Here is a 25,928-nt window from a genome sequence, read left to right as displayed (position 1 = left end):
GCACCAGTGGAGAAGGGGGGCAGATGGGGGAAGCGGCGAGGCGGTCCCATGACTCCTTGCCAGGGACCAGCGGGGAGAGTAGGGATCCTCCGCTGCCCACGCCCTCCTTGCGCAGAAGGCTTTCGCGCAGAGAGAGTAGGAGGAGACTAGGCGTCAAAGAGCTTCTTTGCTGGAAGAAGTTTAAGAAACGCCCACTGAGATTCTGCCAGCGATTGAGACAGCCACGGGTGAGTGGCTGTCCGGACAGAAAAGGTTCACTCAGGCAACCCAGCCAGGTGTTTGCACCGGCTTACGCACGAGCAACCCCTAGAACCACTACAACTAGTACTACTATTATTATTTATGCTCAAGGTGGCTTACAGATAAAAATAACTAAAACTTAGAAGGAAAAATGCAGATCTTAATGTGTTGCTTTTCAATCAGCTCTACTAATTTCTCTGCACCTACATGGGCAAATAATTTGGAGCGCTGCAGTATTTTCTTTCCATGCAACTCAAGTTTTGAGCCAATAAACAGAAGCTCAACACAGATAGGACTGAGGCACTGTTAGTGGGGGGTTCCCTAGACAAGAGGGGTGGGAGGTGGCCTGTTCTTGATGGGGATAGGTTTCCTCTGAAGGAGCAGGTTCGTAGCTTGAGGGTCCTCCTGGATCCTTTGCTGCCACTCAAGGCTCAGGTGGCCTCAGTGGCCCAGAGTGCCTTCCATCAGCTTCACTGGTGGCCCAGTTACGCCCCCATCTGGACAGGGATAGCCTAACTAATGTTGTCTGTGCTCTGGTAACCTCAAGGTTAGATTACTGCAATGTGTTATACGTAGGGCTGCCTCTGAAGACGGCTTGGAAACATCAGTGGGTGCAGAATTCAGCGGCCAGGTTGCTCACCGGTGCAAGACGGTCTTGAGCATCTTACACTGATCCTGGTCCAACTGCACTGGCTACCAATTAGTTTCCGGGCCCAATTAAAATGGTTGGTTTTGACCTACAAAGCTTTAAATGGCTCAGGAATACCTTAAGGACCACCTCTCCCCATGTGAACCACCTCCGCTCCTGCAGTCATCATCTGAGGCCTTTCCTCATGTGTCTTCCCTGTGAGAAGTTAGGAGAGTGGCAACCTGAGCAGGGGCCTTTTCTGCAGTGGCTCCGTTTATGGAATGCTCTCCCTAGTGAGGCTCGCCAGGCCCCTGCATTATATATCTTTAGACACCAGATGAAAAAATTTCCCTTAAAATGTGTTTGTGGGAAGGGTTTGTTAATAATAATAATAATAATAATAATAATAATAATAATTATTATTATTATTTCTACCCCAACCATCTGGCTGGGTTTCTCCAGCCACTCTGGGCGGCTTTCAACAGAGCATTAAAAGCAGAATAAAACTTCAAACATAAAAACTTCCCTAAATTTTTTGGCTTTTATTATGTAGTTTGTGTTCTCATTTTGTATTTCTATGTTGTGAACCATCCTGTGATTTTTGGATGAAGGGTGATAAACAAATATAATTAAATAATAATGATAATAATAATGATAATAATAATAATAAAAAGAGGAAAATGCATGCAGAATCATAGACAAAAGCAAACACTTCTTGCTCATTTTTAGCATGATACAAACTTAAAACTGGATTATACAGAATGGATCAAGAGGCACAAAATATAAACACAGAAAAATAAACAAATTCTGTACAGTAAATAAAATAAAATGTACATTCTGATATTTATGGTACTATTAGATTCTGATGTATTGCTGAATGTTGCTTTGTTTGATATAAGTTGCTATTTTAAAGCTATTGTGACTTTTACATTGGATCAGATTGTTACTATTAATGTTTGATGTTATATTATGTTTTTATGTGTTGGAAGCCGCCCAGAGTGGCTGGGGCAACCCAGTCAGATGGGCGGGGTATAAATTTATTATTATTATTATTATTATTATTATTATTATTATTATTATTATTATTATTAAAAACTGCAAATAATATTTCAATGAACTTATTTTTCTGTTCTCCTTCGATCAATTTTCTACTGGGTTAATTTTTGTTGTGTTCCATATTCTACCATATTCAGCTATCAATGGAGTGATTATTTTCTTCCATTTTGCTGTTATGCACATTTTTACAGCTGTAAGTAAATTTACAACAACTTGATTGATGCCACCAGCCAAGTCCTTAAGATAACGTAATAACACTATTCTGGGATTCTGTATTATTGGAACAGCTGGCCACTTCCTTAATCGGATCCAACATATTGGTCCAAAAAGAATGTATTACTGGACAGATGCAACATATCTGCATCTCCAGCAAGAATCATTTGCTTAATTGTAAAACTGATAACTTAGAGGGGGCAAAATTCCAACAATATTGTACAAAAAAACCAACCCTTCCAAACCAGCTGATTTTACATTAGCTAGCATGGATTCCTTCATGTTGAATCTCATCTGGATCTCGTGTCCCAAGTCTCTTCTTCATAAAATGCCCACCACTTAAACTTGCTTCAAATCACCCCTGGCAATCTGGGTGAAAGTCTCAGCTTCAAGGATCGGGCTGCTGATAAACATGAAGTTTGAGCTTTAATAAGGGCATTTGGATGTTGCTTCTTATCTATACAGGCCCCAAGTTCTTCAAGGACTTTACAAATTAGGACTGGCACTTGGAATTGTACCTAAAATTTTTCAGTGAGCACACCTAACTCTGCTGGATTTTTGCCACTGAATTCTGAGGCTTCCAATTTCAGAATAATGAAGAAAATTGCATTAGGTATAATCCATTTAGAAAATGGCAGCAAATAAAATTGAGAAGTGTGCCTTTTAAAATATAAATTAAAAGTTCCTTTTCTTAATAATGCCCTTTAATTGAAAAAATAAAGTTATTGCTTTCTGAGATGCCAATTAAGAACCTCAAAACCGTCACTTTAATTGTTTTCAGTTTTCCCTGCTAAATGGATTATGAGAAAATTAATAGCCCCAACTACTGAAGATTTACTTCACCAGACACCATCACCAGTTTGCATTGCGAAGGAATTATAAGATTGCTGATACACTGTTAACCAAGGGGGTGAATTTATATAGTTTTATTAGATTAAAATGAGGACATATATTTCAGTAATCACATCTCTCCTGCCTAATGATTCTTCAAGATTGGAGAGCAGGCTTCCTTTTCCTTTTCTTTTCAGTGCAGGAATGCTTTGAGGAATTCATTGTAGGAGATTTTGGAAGTTAATCCTTTGTCATAATATTCCAGTATGTGAAAGAACTCCTCTTCAGACAAGTCAATGCCATACTTGCGAAGCACCTGCAGAAGACACAGAAAACTGACATTGCTGATCGTTAATTAGGAACAATCCAGGAAAGTTAGCAACAGGCAACCAATGTAGAACTGAAACATCCACACAATTCAGTTAAGCAAAACTGCCTCGTATAGAATACCTGGAGTTATTTTCTACCTAATGTTCCCATGGCAACCCCCATCAAGGGTGTGGGGTAATTTGTGAATTAGGCCAAGCGCAATGTGATAGGTTAGGTTTGCACTGCAGACTGGTTCTGGTTTTGCTCCTTCTGTGAGTTACAGTTCTGGGTGACGAGGGCTTGGGATCAGTAAGAGAATTTGCAGCACCTCTGGCCCAGCCACAGTTCCCAACATTCTTTGGGGAAAGCCATGAAAGTTAAACTAATACAAAACTGACGCACATTTTTAGTGCATAGAGCCTACAAGACCACACATAGTCTACCCTACTGTTGACCCAACTACGTATTCACAATTGCTATGGGAATCATCAGTGTTACACTGTGTTTGTGGCAAACGTGTAGCATGTGGCTGTAGTGTGTGTTTGTGTCTTCAGACATTGATAGACAAACGTCTGGGAGACCTTGCACAATCAGTATTCAAATGTGCACATGCGTGACATGTCTGATTTTACTTCCAGGCTTTCCTGTGGGGAACACTGGTGTAACACTACTGAAAATTCATTCTAGAAGCAGATATGCTAAGAAGCTAATATTTTACAAGCTCAGACTGGAAAGTTGTATACTGGTACTCAAGCCCAGAAATCTAGAAAAATCCAGATTCTGCTGGGTTCTTCTTCCATAACTTTCCAGATCATGCCCTGATTAGGACAGTATACTACTTTTCAGAGGACATCCTCTATTTCAAGGGCTGTGACATCTAAGTCTGGTTTAAAGCCTTGGAATTGTCCCATCAACAATTAGGATGTCAACCACAAACTGAGCAGGAACACAGGTGACTTGGCTGCAGTCTTCCCCACAGTGGTAAGATGTGTTGTATTTCTGTTTAAAGTATAGTAATTATTTATAATTTTGCTTCCATCCATATGTTTACACGTACCCATTTTATGCAAATCTTTGCTGATGCTTTTGGCAACAAACAAGTAGCCACCAAAGCCTTGATTCCACCTCCAACCTGTCAGATCTCTCCAGATTTTGCCACAGATTGCCAAAGTTTTCTGTTGCTCTACCTGCCTGGGCTCTACACTAAGCCTAACCAAGAAGCCAGCATTTGTGAAATCAAAAGTTGAGAATCCTCCCAGAGAGTGGCTGAAACTTTCATTTTAAAGACAAAGGTGAAAATCCAACAAAGGCTTAGATATCTAGCTGGCACTCATTGTAGCTTAAGGTGATTGGTTAAAACTTCTCCCCCCCCCCCCCCGCAATGTTCTGGGTGAATTCCATGAATGCTCTGTCTTTCGTGTTAGGAGAAGGAAAAGTTCATTTTGTGGTGGTTTTTAGGAGATGCTTATTATTTACATATGGTGTGTTAGAAGTCAATCTTTGAAGATTGACTGGAAACAAAAACAAAGAGGTTAGTAAAACTACTAAGTGGTAGTTGAGCAACTTCAATGTAAGACCATTTAAAAGCAAATTGCAAGCGCAGAAGCCTGATCCAGATTGGGACTCAGTTGTGGTGGCAAACTACAGCACACATGGAATTTACTTTTAAAACACCATTCATGCAATTGCTAGCTGCATGAATGGCGTCATTTGCATATTTTCAATTTGCATATGTATATGCATATGTGTGTGTGTGTGTGTGTATACAGCCATCACCAAGTGAAGAACTTTAGATTTGCCCAGGGTTTTAAATATCTGATGTGACTGATTTAAGCTACTGTTTTATCTGCTTGCCATGTTGCTGCTTTCATTGTCTCTATTGCCTGTTGTAAACCTTCTTGGATTCATACTGAAAGGCAGTACGTAAATCTATAAAATCAAATTTAAAAATATTTTCTTTTAACTACCAATCTTTTATTTTGATGCTGGTTTTTTGAGCTCCCCTGAGGTCCTGTTTGGATTACGAGGTGGAGCAGGCATTGGAAAATAAAGAGGCAAAGAAACCCCACATGTTTACCTCCACTACCTCGTCCTGCCGATATGCAAGCGCAAATTGTGCTCAGAGAGCCTATGAAGGTGTTCTGCAGTGCGCTGCCTCCTCAGGGAGGCCCACCTCCACAATTATTAAAAATATACAACACAAGATATAGGACTCCTCATGGCTTACCCCTTTCCATTTTCCTTGAGGAATCTCTGTTCCACTCTCACGTGGGTGAGAAAGAATAATGTAATTCAATATAATTCTTACCCCCACCTGCCTTAGCAAAAAACACAAATAATGTCCAAAATAAAGAAAAAACTGAACAGCTATACAGGGGAGCCACAGGTGAAGTCATATGGATAGTTGTGTGGAAAAGGGAATTTAGCAGGTATAGTTTGTCATGCAAAGCTGAGAAAAGCACCATTTGCTTCAATTCTCTCTGAGGCACAAGTTGAATACTTGCAAGTTACATGAGCTGAAGCCTTCCTTTGCCTTCTGGCTAAAGGGACTCTTCATTCGCTTGGGGTTGTGTGAATATGGGTCTACATATACATGTTCCAGGCTAGCAGAGGGTGGTTTTAATCCATCAACCTCTGGGTTAGGGTCTTCTGCTGTGTGTATGTGTAACCGAAATACAGTAACATTTCCTTTGTTTTTTTTTCCCCTTTCCCTTTTCTGTTTTTTTTTTCTTTTTCTTTTTTCTATATGTTCTGGGGATTTTTGTTTGTACAGTATTATTTTTGATTCAATGTTTGTAATTTTTGTTATGATTCTGCATTGAAAATAAAAAAATTCTTAAAAAAATAATAATACAGTAACATTTGAAATTAAGACCATGCATCAAACTAGTAAGCTGACTAGCAAGAATCTAAATGTGAAGCCAGCAATTAGGAATTAGCTACCTCATTTATGGAGTAAAGGTATTTTCATTTGCCTCCTTAAAAAAGAAGAAGTGGCCATAACTGAAAAGGCCCTGCTTTTTCTAGCCGGCTTCCGGACTTCAGCAGTCCAAAGCAAGGCTCCATCTGATCACCAAAGTGTGTGGATGTGAACCCTCACTCAGCCATGAAGCTGACTGGGTGACCTTGGGCCAGGCTTTTGCTCGCAGCCTAACCTGCCTCACAGGGTGGGTGTGAAGGAGGGACCTCTATGGCCACCACCTTGAGCTTCTTTGTGAAAGGTGGGATATCAGCTCCCTTGACGCAAGCTGCTTAAGGGTAGCCAGTGAATGCATTTAACATTGTTCTGTCAACCGTCACCTGTCTGAAATCCTGAACGCTGAGCTGTCCAGTCCCACTTTCATCATAATACTTGAAGGTTCGCCTCATCGGCCTCCAGCAGTGAAGGATCTGGGGCTGAATCCTCATCATTGCATTGAAAAAGGTCGGTGTTTGTGGCCCACGGGGATTCTGAGAAAGAGGTGGAAAAGATCATTGCTCTTGAAGACCTATTCAGGCATTGTGTGTGCGAAGAAAAGGTCAGTGAGACCAGTGCAGGCCCCACACCTGTGTGCTCTGCTCTGTAAACATCTACTACTACTACTAACTACTATTACTACTACTAATTGTATTATTTATACCCCGCCCATCTGGCTGGGTTTCCCCAGCCGCTCTGTGCAACGCTTCACAAATAGACTTTCCTAGTGTAGACATCTGCACTGACACACACATGTCCATGGGCTGAACCCCGGAATAAGAGCTTGAGAGTCTTAGCGGTTGTCATCTGCATGTACTCTTTTGGGAAGCCTTAAACAGAAATCCAGGTATACTCAGGTCAAGCAAATGGGAATATTTCTTTTGCCAACCAGCAAGGAGAAGTGGGAAGAGCAGAGCCAGAGGGCAGCGGCAGAGCCAGCCGCTTGGGCACCCAGAGCGGCGCACATGCCATGCACCCGGGGGCAGGGCGATCCGCCCAGGGGGTGCGATTGGCATGGCGGTGATCTGCGTGGGGGGATTTTGTCACCCTCCCTCAGGAATGACACCCGGGCAGACCTCCCCCACCGCCCCCCTTCCTACGCCACTGCCAGAGGGTTCCAGGAATTGGCAGTGGGGCCCCTTACCCAGCTTCACCAGCTGCCCAGCAATGCCAACACCTGATGCCAGCCCAGCTCCCAGAGGAGGAAGTCAGATGGAAACTTAGCACATGGCAGACACAGAGAAGATGGCATGGGGAGTACGGGCTGAAGGAAAAGGTTTCAAGGTTGTGCAAAGAAAGCATTTTGAGATTGTGGCATACTAGAGAAACAGACATGGGCAGAATACTATTGTTATAATTCCTGGTTTTGTTTCAATATGTGTATTTTATTTAATTGTGGGGAAACTTGTATCTTAAACCTCCCCAGCAAAAATACCACATTTCCTCATGTTTATTATGGCCTGAGTACTTTTTTAAAAAAACCCAAAAACTATTATTTTTCCCTAAACAGTTACAACCATGCAGGCAGGGATAGGAATTAAGTGCAGCAAATGAGAGACAAATGTCCTGTTACTGCACAACATGAAGGGCTAGAATTGCCCTGGACTTGTCTCCCTCAGTGCCATCTCCTTGGGCATCAGAATCTCCTCAGGTAGCCAGAGAACATTTACCTGTACTCGTGGATTTTGGATTACAATCCTTTGCAGAGGAGTCACATCTTGGAATTTAAATAGCAGCACACAACTTTGAAGGAAGTCACAGTAGGCAAATTTGCCAACACTATTGAAATCATATTTTGTTATGAGTTGTTTACTTTCTTCTTTGGTTAAATTCAAATTAAATTTTTCCAGTATAGCTGAAATAAACATAGGTGTACAGAGTAAACAACATGATAAACAACCATGCTTTACACGTGCACATCAAAGTGACAATTAATTTTGGGTAATGCAGCAAGCCAAATCTGATGAATAACATAGGCTCACATTGTTGAGGTTCAGTACTTCATTAGAGGGACGCGGGTGGCGCTGTGGGTTAAACCACAGAGCCTAGGGCTTGCCGATCAGAAGGTCAGCAGTTCGAATCCCCGTGACGGGGTGAGCTCCCGTTGCTCAGTCACTTCTCCTGCCCACCTAGCAGTTCGAAAGCATGTCAAAGTGCAAGTAGAGAAATAGGTACCCCTCCGGCGGGAAGGTAAACGGCATTTCCGTGCACTGCTCTGGTTCGCCAGAAGTGGCTTAGTCATGCTGGCCACATGACCCGGAAGCTGTACGCCGGCTCCCTCGGCCAATAAAGCGAGATGAGCACCACAACCCCAGAGTCGTCCGTGACTGGACTTAATGGTCAGGGGTCCCTTTACCTTTTTTGCTTCATTAGAACATTCTAAATATTAGAGCATTCATAAACCTTAGGGCTGTACATGCTTCCTCTGCACTGGAGAAAGGACAGCCGAACATTTCAACAGACTCCACTGAGCCCCCCCCCCCCCAATCTCCTGCAGCAGTCACGTGATAGAGATATGTGAACCAGGGCTTGAGCTACTGTTTTCGCACCCTGTGATACACAGTAATAGATTTGGCCTCAGAGATGCGCTGCAGAAGGTCAAACCAGAGGGGATGGTGGAAGCCAGATTTGTCGAATCGTATGTCTGTCTTGTTCACAAAGCAACCTGGAAAGGGCTGCATGGGTAAGGAGACCTCAGCTCCTCTGACTTCCCTCCCCATCCTCAATCCCTTCCACTCTTTTCTCCCAACTTTTACAATCCGGGGGCTGCGTTGGGTGGCGAAAGTGGAGAACTTTGGGTTACCAACCGTACAATATTGTTGGAATGGCTCCTTCAACTGAACACACTTTTCTAAAGTCAGGCCCCCTCTTGCTTCTTACATGAAAGGGATGGGGTCGTGATAAAAGAAACATGTTGGCTGCCATCATATCCTTGTCACATCCATATAACAAAGAACCTTTATGATCTTTTTATTCCACTAAGTGTTTGCTGACTAAAGTAGGTTGGGAGGGATGGTGATTTATTTTCTTTTGCTGCTGTTATCTAATATATAAATGAATTGTCTATGTATGTAACAACAGCAGCTAGGATTCTCCAAACACAAAAAATGGAAGGGAGAAGTTTCCACCAAAGATGAATGGATAAGTAAGGTAATGGACTATGCAGAATTGGCAAAGTTAGCAGCCAAAACAAGAGAATCTAACAATGATTCTCTTTGTGGAAGAATGGAAGCCCTTTTAGAACTATATTATATTATAGTTTGATGAACTCATAAGCAGGATTTGAAATATGAGAAACAGAAGGAATTAGAGAATACAGTATTGATGTGCTGGTATAGGAAACAGAAGGCATTGTGCAGAGGGGGTGGGAAATTAAAACACCATGGAAAATGGGGCGAGAAGTTGGGAAAAGACAAATTTATTATGTAAAATATAAATGAAGCAAATAAACACACACATCAAATTAGATTAGTATGCCCCAGTAAAGCTTCATGTGAGAGTACTTCTTCTCTTTTACAGACTGTCTTGCCAAATTGCCATTTCTAGAAATCACTGTGCTAAAGGACTGACATCTAAGAGCAGTGAAGTGAATGGGCCAGCTTCACAGTTTGAAATTTCATTCACACCACTTGTATTTGAAGGACATGCCAGAATCTCCTTCTGGTCTGAGGCATGACAGTATGACAGCTGTTTCTGCTTCCACTTCTTTACCTAGGCAAGATCACTAATGAAGATTTAAGAAAACAACCAACCTAAAAAATCTTCTACAGCAACTTCTCCCACGTGGTCCACATCCTTCTCTCTACATTCCTTCAGTATTTGTCTCCAGCAGTGCTGAACACCTTTTCGGATTTTACCTTCAATCGGTTTGCAGTTCAGAATAGGTGGAGTATGAACTGCTGCAGTAGAAGGCCTGCTGCCTGCGGGGGCCTAAAATTAAGAGGAAGATTTTGACCAACTTGCAATTGAAGACAAAAAAGGAGTGCCAAGCGAATAGATTTCTAAATCTGTAGATATTTGATGATGGATTCTTATTTGAATCTTCATTTTGAAAACTGAAATACTGAACACTGAACACCTCAGAATTCAAAAAGGCCTGATCCACCAGGGAAGCTCTTCTGAGCAACGCTGACTCCTCATCCTCTTCTCCCTGGCTCCTTGCATTCTGCATGGCTTTTTTTCAGTTCCGGCCCCTCTCAGGTGGGCGCCATTGCCATTCTGAGAGAACGAGGGAGGTGTTCATGGTGAGTTCCGGCACCTCTTTTTCTAGAAAATTAGCACTGGCTGCAGGACTTGGGAAATGCACTTTCTCCAGCAGTGCAGTAGAGAGACTTCCCTCCCTTCTTTATGAGTTCAGTCCCACACCCCCTACCTGAAAGGACCTCAGGAACCAGGCCTGAAAATTATCCGTTCCTAAGAGATTGTGGCATGCTACTGCTAGTCAGCGCAGTCTTCTTGATGGAGCCAATTGACATATTCACCTGCCAATCATCATAGGTAGAGAAACCCAGTGTAGAAAAATGTTTGTGTGTGCGGCAACCCTTGGACAAATTTAATAATGGCTGCTTTTCCTTTGTTCTTAAAGGGAGTCAATGTGGTATCCTTCAGACGTAACTCCCATCACCCCTGACCATTGGCTGGGGATGAGTGTTGGGAGTTCAATTGCACCTAGACAGAATCTTTTGTGGTTCCTTTCCGTGGGTGCTTACTCTTATGATCTCTTACTTACCAAGGCTACTGATCAAGACAAAGAATGCAGTTAAAAAAATAAAGTGAAGCAGGTTTTCCATTATTAACTACCATCAGCTAACTTAAGGTGTTTTCCAAGCAATCTACTGTTAGTTGTTTCAACAGTTTTCTGGTTCATGTTGTTGTTGTTTAGTCGTTTAGTCGTGTCCGACTCTTCGTGACCCCATGGACCAGAGCACGCCAGGCACTTCTGACCCTTTTACACCAATGCATCTTGATAGCCACTTTTAGCCCATACCCGGGTAAATGCTGTTCTGAGTTGGGAACATCAGAGGGAGGATGGACCACCACTCCACCCTGCGGTTGAGTAGGGCAGAGGATAGAGCAGGCCTGCACAACTCGCAACGCAGACAGATGTCGTGGTTTGGCAGCAACCACCACACTACCCAGTCTCTCTCTCTCCTCCCCAGTCCTAGACAGACAACAAAAACAGGTTCATCAAACTGCTGTTGGGCTTTGTGAGTCACAAGTTGTGCAAACCCAATAAAATGTGTTGGACATGGAATGTGAAGACCTGGGCTTCAATTCCTCTTTAGCCACAAAATTCCCTGGGTGGCCTTGGGCTAGTCACTGTCTTTCACTTTAACCTACCTTGCATGTTGCTGTGAAAACCTAATAGACCTGGTGTGCGCGCCCTGTCCCAAGCGAACACCTTGAAGGATGAGTCAGATAGAAATGGGATAAGTTTTTTAATACAGTGGTGCCTCGCAAGACGAAAAGAATCCGTTCTGTGATTCTCTTCATCTAGCGGTTTTTTTGTCTTGCGAAGCAAGCCCATTGACGGATTAGCGCTATTAGCGGCTTTTAGCGGCTTATCGGATCAGCTGATAAGCGACTTAGTGGCTTAGAAAAAGGGGGGGAGGAAAAAAACCCGCAGGAACTTGCAAGACATTTTCATCTTGCGAAGCAAGCCCATAGGGAAAATCGTCTTGCGAAGCACCTCCAAAACGGAAAACTCTTTCGTCTAGCGAGTTTTCCGTCTTGCGAGGCATTCGTCTTGCGGGGCACCACTGTAAACAGCCAGGGTTCTACTTCCTGTGTTTTGGCTTTGGCCATGAAGCACTTACTTTCTTTGGAGATGAGGGAGAATATGCTGTTTGAGGCCGCGACGGTAACTGTGGTCCGGGCTCAGCTGCTGTGGCAGGCTTGCTGGGGTTCTCTGGGTGGTTGGCGGTGGGTGTGTCTGGCATTTCCACTTCCAGAATGAACTTTTTCAAGAATCCAGGGTATTTCAATCTTCCATTCAAGTCGAGCGGCACTGTGTTCCAGAGGTTTTCGAACTATTGAAGCAGAGAACCGTGTTTCAGCAAATGCAAGGCCAAGCAAGGTATCAGGCAGTGCAGAATTTCAACCCAGGGCTCATGCATCCCTGGAAACGTCACTTTATTCTGCATGCCTGTGTCAGGGCCAGGCCACGACTAAGAGGCGCCCAGCACCTGGCACCTGTGGGACATGCAGCAATTAGTGTCATTAAGTAAAACCTTTAGAACTTCTTAAAGGTCCTGGTGCTGAAAGAAGCTGTGCTAGGTGTTGGCGCTGGGCCCAGGTTGTACCACTGACCTTGTGTGTAATCTGTGCTGCAAATGGCCATTTCCCTGATTGTTACTCTGAGTGCAGGATCGTGTGCGGGTGGAGACCACCCAATGGCCCTTCAGACCAAGTGTTTGGGTCATTCATAGGTCCCCCAGGTTGAGCTATCTCTGTCCTAATTTAAGGGCCAGTGTTTCAAATAAAGGAAGGCTGTGTGCAAGTGAGCATGCTGCTGTACCGGCAATAGAGACAGGGTTGGGTCCAACAACTGGTGCAAGAGGGCAGGTTACCCCTTTTTTATGTCTCTGGGATTCTGCCACCTGAACATGTTCGATACTGAGTCAATGCAAGTTGCTTGTCATAACAGGAATGCATGCATGGAAATAAAGTGCCAATATCAATGTGTCTTATCCCTAAGAAATGTAGAATCAGTAGAAAGGTAGACCGTTTTGTTCTAGATTTCAGATGTACAAACTGTAAAGTTTTGTTTTTCCTTTTTTTTTTTTAAGAAACCCTCTCTGACAAACAGTGATATCAGACCTTGAAGAAAGCTCATCACCTCTAAGCCTTTGATATGCATGTGGCAAGTTGCAGTTAAACTTCAAAGGCCAGACCTACATTTTGAATTTCTTTTCAACTTTCCCCCACTGGCCAAGTTTCTGCCATATTATAAATTATAGAAAACAAAACGCACTCCGCACTCCATCAGAGGATAGCAACATGTTTTACAAGCATCAATTAAATATTATAAGTGCTTTGTGCACTAAGTTAGCTGAGACTGTTTTAACAGCCGGTTGAAGCCCGTCCGCTTGGGATATGTGTGTAATATCAACAGCTTAGTAGGGAAGGAAAACTATCTACGATCCAGCTGAAATGAAGCTACAAGCTGAGCCACACGGAAACTTAACTGCAATTAACATTTCATTGCTTCCTTGATGTCAAATGAGGCCCATATAAAGATTGCTTTTCCAAGGCGGGTCCCAGAGAGGCAGCTATTCAGAAGGGCATAGGGACTGTTCCCATGTGCTCAGAGACCATGCTGCTCTGGAGATAACTGCATACAGTCGGAGTTTCTGAACTCTGCTCTAGGGTTCTCTAACACACCATCTGAGAACTACTCATGTGCCATAAGGAGCAAATGATTAAATAAGACCCCTTTCCCACTCCCCACAGAAGAGGATTGCCATTGCACCTCTGTATGACCTAGTGCTCTGGCTTTAGCTCCTTCCATTCAGCCCCTGTGCTACATCTCTGCGTCAGGCATTGTGATTTCACTTCCCCCCCATTCCTGAGGCAGAGACACGGCATCATGAGCTTTACACAGAGGAGGCGCCATCTTGTGCCTCAGCAATAATTCCAATCTGAAGGCAAGGCTGCAGCACTCACTAGCCTGGAGACACGTCCAGGATACAAGAGTGAAGTTTGCTTCCCATTCAAATTAAAGCTGGGTAGGGGGACATGCTTCTGCTACATCAAAAGTTTGAGGAGCAGTCCTTGAACATGTGAGAGGATAACGACACATAGACACATTATCTCCCACTTGTTCCAGCTGTTTAAGCTGCTTTCTGGGGGACAATGTTGAGTCCTATTTATTACTGCAGGTCCAGAAGGAGGGTGAACAGAACGACCAGGGAAAGACCCACAGAAGACACAGCAAATACACTCTCCTACTGTCCTGCTTACCTTTATCCTCAAGCCGTACACTTGCAGCTCTCCTGACACCCCACCCCTCCCAAAGATTCCTCTTGTATACCAAAGTGTGCTTTTGCCTTCTGAGAAATACTGTCCCTGCCCACCAGTTTTCTTACCTGCTCATCGGTCAAAAGGAAAAACCACCGGTTGCAGATATCTCTGAAGTCCTCTTTGGAGACAGTGCCTTCTTTTGTGCGATCTGCGTTTTTAAACTCCCCTTCAAGGGTTTGACAGCGAGTGCCTATTACTTCTTGAATACGGGCAAAGACCTCTTGATTGGACAGATCTCGGCAAGCAAATTTCCTGTGCTGTCTCTCAGTCTAAGTGGAACATACATGGGGGAGGGGGAATCACAAACAGATCTACTGATAATATACAAAAGATAACATTTAGGAAGTCATGCCAAGAGGTCTGTAGACTTTCAATTTTCTGAACCAATGAAATTGACTTAACAGTATTTAACAAGTGCTGCAGGAAATGACAAGCAGTCAGGTTAAGAAAAATGCAAAACCCTCTATTGAACAGCTGCTACTTAAAGCCAAGGACATTAGCACTTGGTTAATACAAGGAGCAAGGTAAACAGCAGAGTGATTAGCTGATAAACCCACACTTGACTCATCCTGCTCATCTCACACCTGGCATTCACACAGATGGCACAGTATTGTGAGTTTCTGGATCCACTGCTAGAGGTATGTGTGTGTGAATGGGTCATAGACAAGATACATTTGAGGATTTCTTAATTAACTATTCATCCATATGTCATTGTTTTATCACTATAGAACTATGTGCTTAACACTGTGTTTCATAGGGTTTCATAAGCAACATACAGTTTCTTGCCTAGAAGAACATACAAGCTTGATCTTTAGGCGAGGAGTGGATATAGACAGCAGGAGGAAGGAAGTGAAAGCCAAGGGCAAGGAGTACTGAATCTGACTGATGCAGGTATATATTAGTTAGCATTCATTTCAGTGGGATAAAGACTCTACAGATTTCGGAAAGGTGCTAAAGACCCATACTACCAAAGTCCAAGGAGCAGGGAAAGTGTTTGCTGTAGAATTCTTGCTCTTTTAGTATATGTGATAGCCATTTAGTACCAGGATTCTTGCTGGAACTTTTGGGGGAAATGAGGATAACAGAAGGTTCAGCAGGATGGTAGTCCTCCTCAATTCAAAAACAAACATACCAGGAAACATGAAATCTAGATAAATATATATGAATTTCTGAAGTCTGGTCCTGTAACTGATTCGAACTTAGGGTACTAACATTTTGATTTTTTAATGGGACTTTTGGCACGCTAGGTCTGCATCGTATCTGTGCAAAAAAGAGGACCAGCACCCGTACACTGTGAAATCCACATGAAGGATGCAACAAGGTCCCTCACGTCACCATGTACCTTTTTGAGCAATAGTGGACCTCAGTGATCCAAATAGCCCCAACTATAAGCAGGGGGACTTCTTCTGTTGGTGTTCCCTGATAAGTGGAGTCTGGGCTTCCTGATCAGTGTTGCCTTTTGCACCATCTTTTTAAAACAGGTCTCTTCCAGAAGGTTCTACACAAATTTCCTTCCAGGAGTTCAGTCTCCTCTGCAACGATGGCCACAAAACCTCTGGTGTGACCTCTCTTAAGCGAACACTGGAGGCCTGCAGTGTGGGGCCCCTAGAGCAGGGGTCAGCAACCTAAGGCCCATGAGCCACAAGAACCCACAGGGGTCATTTAACCGGCCCACGAGCTGCCCCCGAACCGAGCCGCCCGCTCGCCGAGTCCCTGCATGCTGTGCTAAACTGGTGCAGCGTGGCACGGGGACTTGAAGAAGAAGAGTTTGGATTTGATATCCCGCCTTTCACTCCCCTTCAGGAGTCTCAAAGCGGCTCACATTCTCCTTTCCCTTCCTCCCCCACAACAAACACTCTGTGAGGTGAGTGGGGCTGAGAGACTTCACAGAAGTGTGACTGGCCCAAGGTCACCCAGCAGCTGCAGGTGGAGGAGCGGAGACGCGAACCCAGTTCCCCAGATTACGAGACTACCGCTCTTAACCACTACACCACACTGGCTCTCAGTAGCAGAAGCATGTCCTCCTACCCAACTTTACCGTAATTTGAATGGGAAGCAAACTTCACACTTGTGGTGCCAGAAATCACGTCTGCGCAGATGCAGATGCCGGAAATTGTGGGCGCGCGCATGATCCAGCCCACGGAGTGATCTCCACTGGAGTTACCATATTTTGCGCCCCATAGGATGCTCCAGCCCATAGGACGCACCTAGTTTTTTGGGGGGGAAATAAAGAAAAAAAATTTATTTCCCCCCCAGGTGCGGGGCTGGAAGAACCAGGTCGGGGAACAGTGGGAAGGCACGCTCTGCCTCCCCGCTGTCCCCCGAGCTTGTGGGGCTGGCGATGGGGAGAAGTGCGCTGATCCCGGGACTGCAGGCAGCTCTGCGCCGCCATCTGGAGCGGGGCGGGACTTAGTGCTCCGCTCCCGATGGCCGCGCAGAGCTGTGCTGAACCGGGGACTGCAGGCAGCTCTGCGCAACCCTCGGAGCCGGTCTCCCGAGGGTTGCGCAGAGCTTCCTGAAGCCTGCATTCGCCCCATAGGGCGCACCCAGATTTTCCCTTCTTTTTTGGAGGGGAAAAAGTGCGTCCTATGGGGCGAAAAATACGGTAACTAGCCCAGGCGAGGTAAACCTTGCTGACCCCCTGGCCTAGAGAAACTAAGGGCCCCATCTCTGAGAAGGCTAACATCACAGTCCTTCCTTAACGAGGCCTTAATTGGGTAGGAGGCAGCAGGCCGTGCCAAACGCCACATGCAGCACAGCCCACAATCACTTAGGATCGTGTCGCAAAGAGAGCTGGCCTGTTCTTTTAGCTTACACAACCCCTCTTGCCTCTGCCTCTCAGACCCTCGCAGGCAGTTAGGAGACCCTTTTAGGCAAAGGTGCCCCGGAGTTCTTCCTTCCAAAATGCTGCAGCTGATTTTGCCGCTTAAAACCCTTTTCCTCCGAACCGGACTGTACCTCTCTAGTGGCAGTGAGTTATAGCAACTCAGCAACTGTCTGGTTCAACTGTCCTGGAACTTTGAAGAGTCAACGTTCTGCCAGCTAGTTTTAAACAGCCCCCCCCCCCCCCCGGCAGAGTTTCCAGGAAGCCATTCGGTGCAGGTCCTGTTGGCATACAGGGCAAAGCAAGGAAAGAGCCTTTGTGTATAAAAAGCCCTGGAGAGTTGGTGTTTGTTGTTATTGTTTAAATGCCTCTCTTCCTGTCTTGTTCATTTAGACCAGGGGTCTGCAACCTTTAAGACAAAAAGAGCCACTTGGACCCATTTCCGAAGGAAAAAAAAACTGGGAGCCGCAAAACTCGTCATTATAAAAATAAGTTTTTTGTCACTTTTTATTATTATTTCTTTGTTTGACCCCTCAGAATTACTCCTCCTCATAGAAATAAACGTTAAATTAACAAGTTACCTTTTTTGTGTGTGTGTGTTCTTCACTCCCCTTCAAAACAGTGACCAGCGTACATGCCCCCTTTCAATGCAGTGACCAGCGTACATGCCCCTTACAATGTAGCGGGCGGGCGGGAAGGTGACGTCGGGACGGTGCGTGACTAACGCACGCACCGCCCCCATGCGACGTCACAGCCAGTACAGCGCCCGCCACAGTGGGGTGTCGGGGCGCACAATGCGCCTCCTCCCCTCGCTAGTATCTGCCCCAGAGCCGCGGCAAAGGTGTAAAAGAGCCACATGCGGCTCCGGAGCCGCGGGTTGCAGAACCCTGATTTAGACCGAGAAATCCACTGACTTTGGACAGGCAGGCAAAGCTTAGCTACTGAAAAGTTTCCCTAAACCTCTATGCTAGAATCAGGGCACCGTGTATTAGCCCTGTGCAGAAAAATTCTTCTGTATTTCCCCACTCCATCAATTAATAAGAAACTGCATTAAAAAATTATCAAAGGGGAGAAGAAATTTCAGTGAAATGATCCTGGGTGGGTTGTGGGTGGGTTTTGCTGTTGCACTTACCTGACTTCCACAGCGGCTGAGGAGTTTTGTGAGAGTTCTTTCAACAGACAAATCATCTCTTCAGTGACCTGCATTTTGCAGCCTTCCTGAGAGCCTGTGCTTTCTGGAAAAAACCAAAGATCTCCTTTGGCTGGACTTTCCTGTTAGTGTGAGGAGGCAAAGAGGCTGCCTAGCAAGTGTCCAATGCTGTTCTCTGTGGCAGTTTCACAAGTGAAGCCCTTCACCTTACAAATGTAGAATTATTGCTTAGTTAAAGGAAGGACTTTCCCTTAAAGAGAATATGCACAGATCTTAAGCACTTGCTAGTCAGACTCTCTGGCGTGCCACACAACCATTAAAGCCCGGAAAGATGTTATGGGGTAACACCTCTCATGGATCTTTTTCAGATCACGGCAGTCAGAAAGGCTGCAGAAAGCTGAGAAACAGAAACATACCCTTGGTAATCTCACAGGGATAAGGTATATTTAAACCAACACCTACCAAAATTCTAAAGCAATTCACAAGTGAATGAGGCAGAAAACCTGAAGTGGAAGAAATCTTTCAAGAAATTGGAGGACAGTTTTTGACACAGTGCTACAGAATAGTCTTTTGTAGGCTTTCTCACATTTCCCCCTCATAAATGTGTGCATATTTTTTTCCTGTTGACAGACTCCTTCAGAGGTAATCTGGGCAGGGGTCCATAAACGAATGATAGGCAGGCTTCGAGCCAAAAGTAGTCGACCAGTCCACTGGGCCTTAGGTAGCAGGCTACCCTTCCCTGTCTTAATAAGTTGTATCTAGCGTTAGTCCTACTTGGAGTAAACCCACTGAAAACAATGGCACAGACCAGCTTGGGTCCATTAATTTTAATGGGTGGGTCTACTCTGGTTGGATGCAACCCACTGTGTCCAGGATTTGGAAGAAAACTTGTCACATTTTTGAGGGAGCCATTCAGACCACGCCAGAAATACTTGAGACAGTTACAGAAGTAAAACTGACAGTAAAAAGACTCTCTCAAGTCAACTCTGCTTGATAGTCTCTGCCTTCTGGAAGGCTTTGCAGAGGCAGCATTAGGAAAGGAAGAAAACACACAACATTAATTTGGCTTCCCACTAACTTAACCCGCATTTGAAAACCCTCATTCAAATAGAAATAACTGTCAAGGGAAAAGAAAAAGGAGGAAAAAACCCTAGCTTTATTAAAAATCAAATGTATACACTAGTGCAGTTATGGACCTTGATAAACAGAAACAAAAACTGTGATTCAGCTGACAATTTGCTCATCTCATTTAAATCAGAACTATATAGAATTATTCAGAATGTAAGTCTCATTAGCATACATCAGCATCGTCAAAAGACCCTAGTGATGAATTAAGTGTAAGGGGGGGGAGGGGAGCGGGGACCTTCTGAAGCGTCCTTAGTTTCAATGCATTTAACTATTTCTAAGCATAAAATGGATTTTAAACTTGCATGGTTCTGGGGTATGCTAATTATTCACTTTTGCAGTTGAGAATTGCATTTTTATTTATGAGGTGCCATTTATTTCCCATCTCTTCACAGGCTTCAACTTTACTAGTTCAGTAAATTTTCCATACTTTAATGATCAGAGCTGGAGACTTTTGCTACGTGTTTCCACCTATACCTCAGCAATCAGGTTTTGTGTAATGTATAATAATCAGGTTTTTGTAATATGCTTGAATAAGCAGCATACTACATTAATTTATATGTTAAACCTAAAATGGTCAAGTATCTACAAAAGACGAGCCCTGTAACCGTCAGCATTCTGTTGCCAACTCCAAGGATAAATCCTAAGGCCCCAGCAGAGGTGAAATAGGCAATGACAAGATGGACATACATGAAATGCATTTACCAGGGGCATACAGTATATTTATTCAAACAGAAAGACAAAATTGAAAACGATAGATAAAACAGATTAAAAACAACACCGATCACCATCAAAGTGGGGAATCGAAAAGTCATCTATCAGACTAATGGGGCTCCATCATAAAATACTGTTTCTGCATGTGCCTGGGGAAAGAGGGGCTTGCCCAGCATGAATGGGCAGGCAAATGATCAGGCACAAGCAAGAGTGGGTACAAGCAAGAGTGAGGACATTGGGAGGGCAAGAGTGAACAAGTAGACTGACAGGTGAGCAGGTTAGTGAGTAAGGCTGGTCAGTGTATGGCTGGCTTTTCCCATCTGGCAAAGGCAGGGGAGCTGTCAGAATGGGGCCAAGGCTCCCCCCACCAGACCAAGCAGGGGATGTTCCTGCTCGCCTTGCAAGATGCTCAGGCCTTCCGCAGCAAGGAGAAAGGGGCTGTCTCTGCCTTCCGTCTGAGTAGGGAGAGAGGCGGGAATGGGTGAGGATGAAGAGAACTGCTGGGCACTTGCCAAAGCCTGGCTAAGCCATAAGGAGCAGGGCTCTGGGTGCGGCTAAACCCTCTTTCATCCTTTTCTGAGAGCTAGAACAGAAACAATGTTCTAGAAATGGAACAGCAGGCCAACTGGCCAATACTTTCTTCCACACCCCCATACAAGACTAGGACAACCATTTCAGAGCAAAGTCAGGCATGCACCAACAGTCCATTTCTTCCAGTTGTTGTTTTTTTAAGCTTTTAAAACCCTCTTTTGTTTCTCTCTAGAGCTTTCCATGTTTTTGCATATGTTGGGGGTTCTCAAAATCTGCTGATTCCTCCTTGTGTGGGGCTGTTGCCATTTTTACTAGGTAAGCATTAGCATTCCCCCCCCTCCGACTGAAAGTGGAGTGTTTTATAACACTGTACCTTTAAAACCCTGCTGAAATGTCTTGTTGCAGGCTGAAACATGAGCTAGGATGAGGCCAGTCACTCCTGGGGTAGGGTCTCCCACAAGAAGGCCATGCCCCTCATGCGCGGCTGCTGATTATCTCAGGGGTGAGGCAGATTCATGGGAGTGGAGGCAATTCTTAAGAAGCTCCGGTTCTGGGCTGTTTAGGACTTAAAACTAATGTTTGGAGACTCATTTCCAGCACTTTGGTAACCAGTGCAGATGACACAAAAACAGAGTTCTATGCTCCGCCCTGCTAAATCCACTAAGCATTTTGGGTCAATTTTGTAAACTCTCTTCAAAGGCAACCCCATGTAGAACATATTTCAGTATGAAAATAAACAGGGCATAAATGAATGTAGCCAGTTTTTGTTTCTCAAGGAAAAGGTACAGGTATTGCTAAAAATCTAGAAGTGTGACTAACTTTTTTTAATCTGAGGAGTTGACCACACCATCAGGGCACTCTTGGTCTCAAAATGAGGCCAGAAGCCAGATTAGAATGGATCTAAATAACCCAAGAATATATTGGAGTTGGGTTATCATGACAACTTTGACATAGAATGATAGTTACTGAAATAAGTTGGGTCAGGCTATGAAGCTTCCTTAAGAGCTGCTAGTACCACACTTTCTTAAAGAGCATTCACTGCCTCTACTGGACAGCTCAGTTGGTTAGAGCATGGTGCTGAAAACACCAAGGTTGCAGGTTCGATCCCCGTAAGGGACAGCTACATATTCCTGATTGGAGAGGGTTGGACTAGATGATCCTCAGGGTCGCTTCCAACTCTATGATTCTACTCAGCAAATCGGCTCTGGTCTACTCAGCAATGGCGGGGATTGGGTCCACAGCACATGCAATAATAGGTCTACCCTCTTTGAGAAGCTTGAATATGTCCTCAGGCTGTGGCACAAACTGAGATCTGGAACTCACAAGAAGGAGCACCAGAAGTTACCAAAACAAATTCTGTTCTCAATGTTGTGCCCTAGACAGAGCAGATAAAAGTGAATCCAGATCTTTGGAAAACCATAAATAGAAGAGGGCATCTTGGTGCTAGTCACGATTGGCAAGGGCATCACTAGGCGTATCAGTAGGAAAATACCCACGAGGTATCTATTGCCACAAGGGACTGACCCCTATCCCTGCAGAGGTTTGCTATAGCTTTCCCCCTAGGTTTGGGATCAAGTGCGAGCTTGAGCCTTGAAAAACCCCCACATCTCTGCACACAGAAAACAAGCATGTAAGGAAGAAGTGTTCCAGCTTCACCTTTTCCCTGGATATTGCCCTGAAATTCCTGTATTCTGTTTTACACAATGTCCTATTACCACTTCAGATATCATATTTCACAGAGAAAACAACAGTTGATTTCTAAAGGTATGATAGAGGTTTTTATTAGTTTTGCTTTCACCAGTACAGAAAGTGCTCTTGAGACTCCTGATCAAATGTGGTATCCAAGGTGGGAAAACTTAAGACTCCCCTTAGGTGAAGAATTCTGAAGGGATGCCTGAATTTTAGCCTGCATATGGTTAATTGTTCATGTAACTAGGGATGAAATTGTGCTCAAACCTGCAATCAAAAAGCACCGTGTTAAAGGAGATATTTCCCTCCCACAATATGAACTTCGCCTATTGCAGCACTTAATGTGTCTTATTAATTTAGAAGGTGAAAGATGATTTGGCAAACACTCCTCTTCATATACACCTGGAAAGGGGTTGGGTAGGTTCACAGACAGGCATTTTTCACTTGATGACGGCAATATCAAGTGATGGGTTGCATGTATGAATGGGGGCCTCACAGAAGAGGGGGCTTGCAGGGTTGCTTTGGCTAAACCAAGCCTCCCACCCACCTCCCACCATTTGGCAGGTGCGTGAAGGGGCTCCGTGCACAAACTCATGCTTGTGTGCAGAATGCTTCTGTGCAAGGGCGTTCCCGGGTCCAATCAGTACAACAGATCTTTGTGAGTCCATTGGTACATAACTAGTGCCTCTCCAGAAACTGCCTGGGTGCACTTTCTGCATTGGCAGAGGAGGTTTGACCAGCCTTCACTGCCCCACAACCTCCCTCATGTTCCATCAGAAGCCCCCTAGTTCCACAGAGAACTTTAATACTACCTCCTATAATCTCAAATGCAGTGCTTTTCAATGAAGGCAGTGCACACAGTCAGCTTCCACTCATCAAGTGATAAGAAGAGATACAACAAGCGTGGGCAAACCTCCAGAGGCTCCGACCTGAACCAATGGCTTCAAGTCACAAGAAAGGCGATTTCCGATTAAGCATGAGGAAGAAACCTCTGATGGGAAGAGCTGTTTGACGGTGAAAGGGGCTCTCTCAGGAGGTGGTGGACTCTCTCTTCTTAGATGGCCATCCAACCTCTGCTTAAAAACCTCCATCTTGGATGCTTTAGTAGAAATTCCTGCATCGCAGGGGGTTGCATCAGATGACCCTTGGGGTCCCTTCCAAAATTGTAATTTTAGGATTCTTTTGAATGGGAGCCCAGGTTGGAAACACTTTGGGCCTGACCCAGTAAGGAACATTCATGGTATGGACTGTGTTGCCAAATCCAGAATGGAATGCACAGAGAAAATGAATTTCAGGCATTTAACAAAACACTCATTTATACTATATGCTACAGATGATGTGCTCATTTCGGCACCCGCTATCCCATTTGTGTGCGTGCTCTCTCTCTCTCACACACACACACACACAAAAATTGTTGCAAGTAACGATTTCTGCATCGGAGACAAAGCAAATGATACTTCTTATACTGTCCTTCTCCTGAGGTAGGATGCCATTAGTCTTTATCAATATGCCTATCATAAAAGCCCATGCTGGCGTATTTACATTTCCCTACAGCAACTTTTTGTGAGTCACTTGAAGTTATTCTGTGGTATTACGTTTTTTGTCCCTAGTCTGGAAAAAAATTGAATTGATGCTCCAAATAATAAAATGGTCACACGCTACAAGAATGTGGGTTTCTTTTTTATCTAATTGTTTCTATCTTCCAGCCTGTTTCTACAATCTGAAATCCCAAAAGACAAACTCCTAGCACATTGTAGCTTAAGGATATGATTCCATGAACACTTACTTGTTAACAAGTCCCACTGAATTCATACTTAGGACTCCAGACAAGACCAGCTCATTTCTCACCAGGAAATCTACACTGCTCATGGATTTTACGTCAGGAAAACCTAATTTATGAAATTATCTACACTGAAGGTGCAATGTCTTGGATTCATGTTCCCGTGTTCACTGAGGCACATGCCTACCTGTGAATGTGCTTCAAGTAGGTTGTTTTGAACCATAGGCTTGATGGCTTATACCAGGTTGAGGTACAAGTTAAGATGAGGGCTGGGGTACTGCAGAGAAAGAATGCCAATTTTGGCTTGCAAATTACACTTTACCTATTTGCTTGTGTCACAAAGGCATTCTGACCTGTGAAATAATAACGACTTGTAATAGCAATGGGACAGGGAGAGGCAGGGGCATGAAGGGCCTAACCTGACTTAGTGGGGGGGGGGGTTCTCATCTGGCCCCACATAACGCTGAGCCCAAACTCCAACCCCTCCATTAGGAACATTATCTACTTTCTTCCACCTGCTGCGCAACACAAGGAGAAGACCATTAAGCTCCCTCTTCCCCAGTGCAGAGAGAAATTGAGGCTCTTTCTCCTCTTCTGCAAGTAAGCAGTCCCCTCTCATTTGCCTGCAAGTTTGCAGCTGAGCTGTGCTGGAAGAAGGAGGTTCTGCTGGTGAGTTTGCAGCAAGGAGGAGGGACTGAAAGAGCCGTTTTCCTATCCTGGAGAGTAAATGAGGTTAAGTGCTGGCCTTGGGACTGGATAGACCTGCGATCAAGTTCCTGTTGACCATGAGCCAGCAGCTCATTTCTCAGACTAACCTATTTCAGGGAGGGTGGGGTTGTCAGCACAAAAGGGGGCAAGCCCTCTATAATGTGCACACGGAAGAAAAGGCCATGTATTACTGTTTTCTGGACCAGCTTCTGACCACCCCGGTTTCTGCCCAATCTTTCCCAACCAGCACGAGCTCATTCCGATGCACAAGGGTCTTGTGCCCATTCTTACCCCAGAGAAGTTGTTGAATTTTTGCAGAAAATATTTCCAGTCTATGGAGTGCTCTCCACGAAGCCGCTGCAGTTTGATGAGGTGGTTGAACTGCTTGTCGGAAAGCGTGAAGCAGAAGTGGTGGAGCACCTGCCGGAAATCCAAGGCGGAAACTGCTCCCGTGCGGTCCTTGTCAAAAGCAGAAAAGGCCTGCAAATAGCACAGAAGCAAAGTAACTCTAAATAACCGGCATTTGGAAAGAAGTCATTTCTCTCTAGTAGAGCTATTACTGAGCTGTGGAAATAAATGCATAGGCAACGCACATCCCACTTGCCGCCTCAAGTATTCTGCATACAAAACGCCGCTAAGAGCTTCCCAAGGAATCCTTGCTCAACTATTTTTTAAGCTGAGCTGTTTCAATAGCTTATTCTCTTCTGGCAGGACTCATTATCTAGAGTGTCAGGTGGGAAGGCTGTTTACAACAGGCCTCCATAGCAACCAGAGGCAACCAGAGAACCTGGGGTGTTTAAAGATAGCAGGAGAGCTTAGCTGGGATGAGAAAAGATATGAAGAGTGTCGGCCTGTCAAGAACCTATCCCTTCCAAATGTAATTGGGTGGTGAAAGCAGGTGAGCAGCCTCATGTCCCACGGAAGAGGAGCTGCAGTCAAGCCTGGCTGCCAGGCCAGGATTTGCAAACATGTGCAAGTCTCTTACACACCTGAAAAGTACACAGATAAGTGTAACATCTGAATCAGCTGCAAGTTCAGCCACTTGAGATGCCTTACTGTTTATTTATAGAAGTCAGACCCTATTCAAACAGTAACAGTGGCTTACAATGTCAAGCAATTCAGACATATTACAATAAATTAAAGGAAAATGAT

The 25,928-nt window shown here is 44.5% G+C and overlaps 1 protein-coding gene and 1 long non-coding RNA gene across 3 annotated transcripts in view; one reads left to right on the top strand and one right to left on the bottom strand.

Annotated features, from left to right (window-relative positions):
• Positions 1 to 3,048: 3,048 nt before the first annotated feature.
• Positions 3,049 to 25,928, bottom strand: part of EFCAB6 (EF-hand calcium binding domain 6) — a 115,481-nt gene continuing 92,601 nt past the window's right edge. The window contains exons 25-31 of one of the 2 annotated variants that reach the window (XM_083503317.1): positions 25,068 to 25,256; positions 14,321 to 14,524; positions 12,050 to 12,262; positions 9,986 to 10,163; positions 7,904 to 8,088; positions 6,578 to 6,727; positions 3,049 to 3,284 (exon numbers count right to left, since the gene is read on the bottom strand). In XM_083503317.1, the coding sequence (XP_083359443.1) occupies positions 3,162 to 3,284; positions 6,578 to 6,727; positions 7,904 to 8,088; positions 9,986 to 10,163; positions 12,050 to 12,262; positions 14,321 to 14,524; positions 25,068 to 25,256 (1,242 nt within the window). In that variant the 3' untranslated portion in view covers positions 3,049 to 3,161. The remainder of the gene's footprint in view (positions 3,285 to 6,577; positions 6,728 to 7,903; positions 8,089 to 9,985; positions 10,164 to 12,049; positions 12,263 to 14,320; positions 14,525 to 25,067; positions 25,257 to 25,928) is intronic. The other variant, XM_083503318.1, reaches the window with a different exon arrangement.
• On the top strand, positions 10,599 to 12,116 carry LOC310707051. The gene is made up of 3 exons (XR_014526301.1): positions 10,599 to 11,103; positions 11,159 to 11,682; positions 12,003 to 12,116. It is a non-coding gene; the product is annotated as an uncharacterized lncRNA (long non-coding RNA).

Source organism: Podarcis liolepis, assembly GCF_965112155.1.
Source record: "Podarcis liolepis genome assembly, chromosome: 5".
Classification (NCBI taxonomy): Eukaryota; Metazoa; Chordata; class Lepidosauria; order Squamata; family Lacertidae; genus Podarcis; species Podarcis liolepis.
This window is presented reverse-complemented; position numbering and strand designations above follow the sequence as displayed.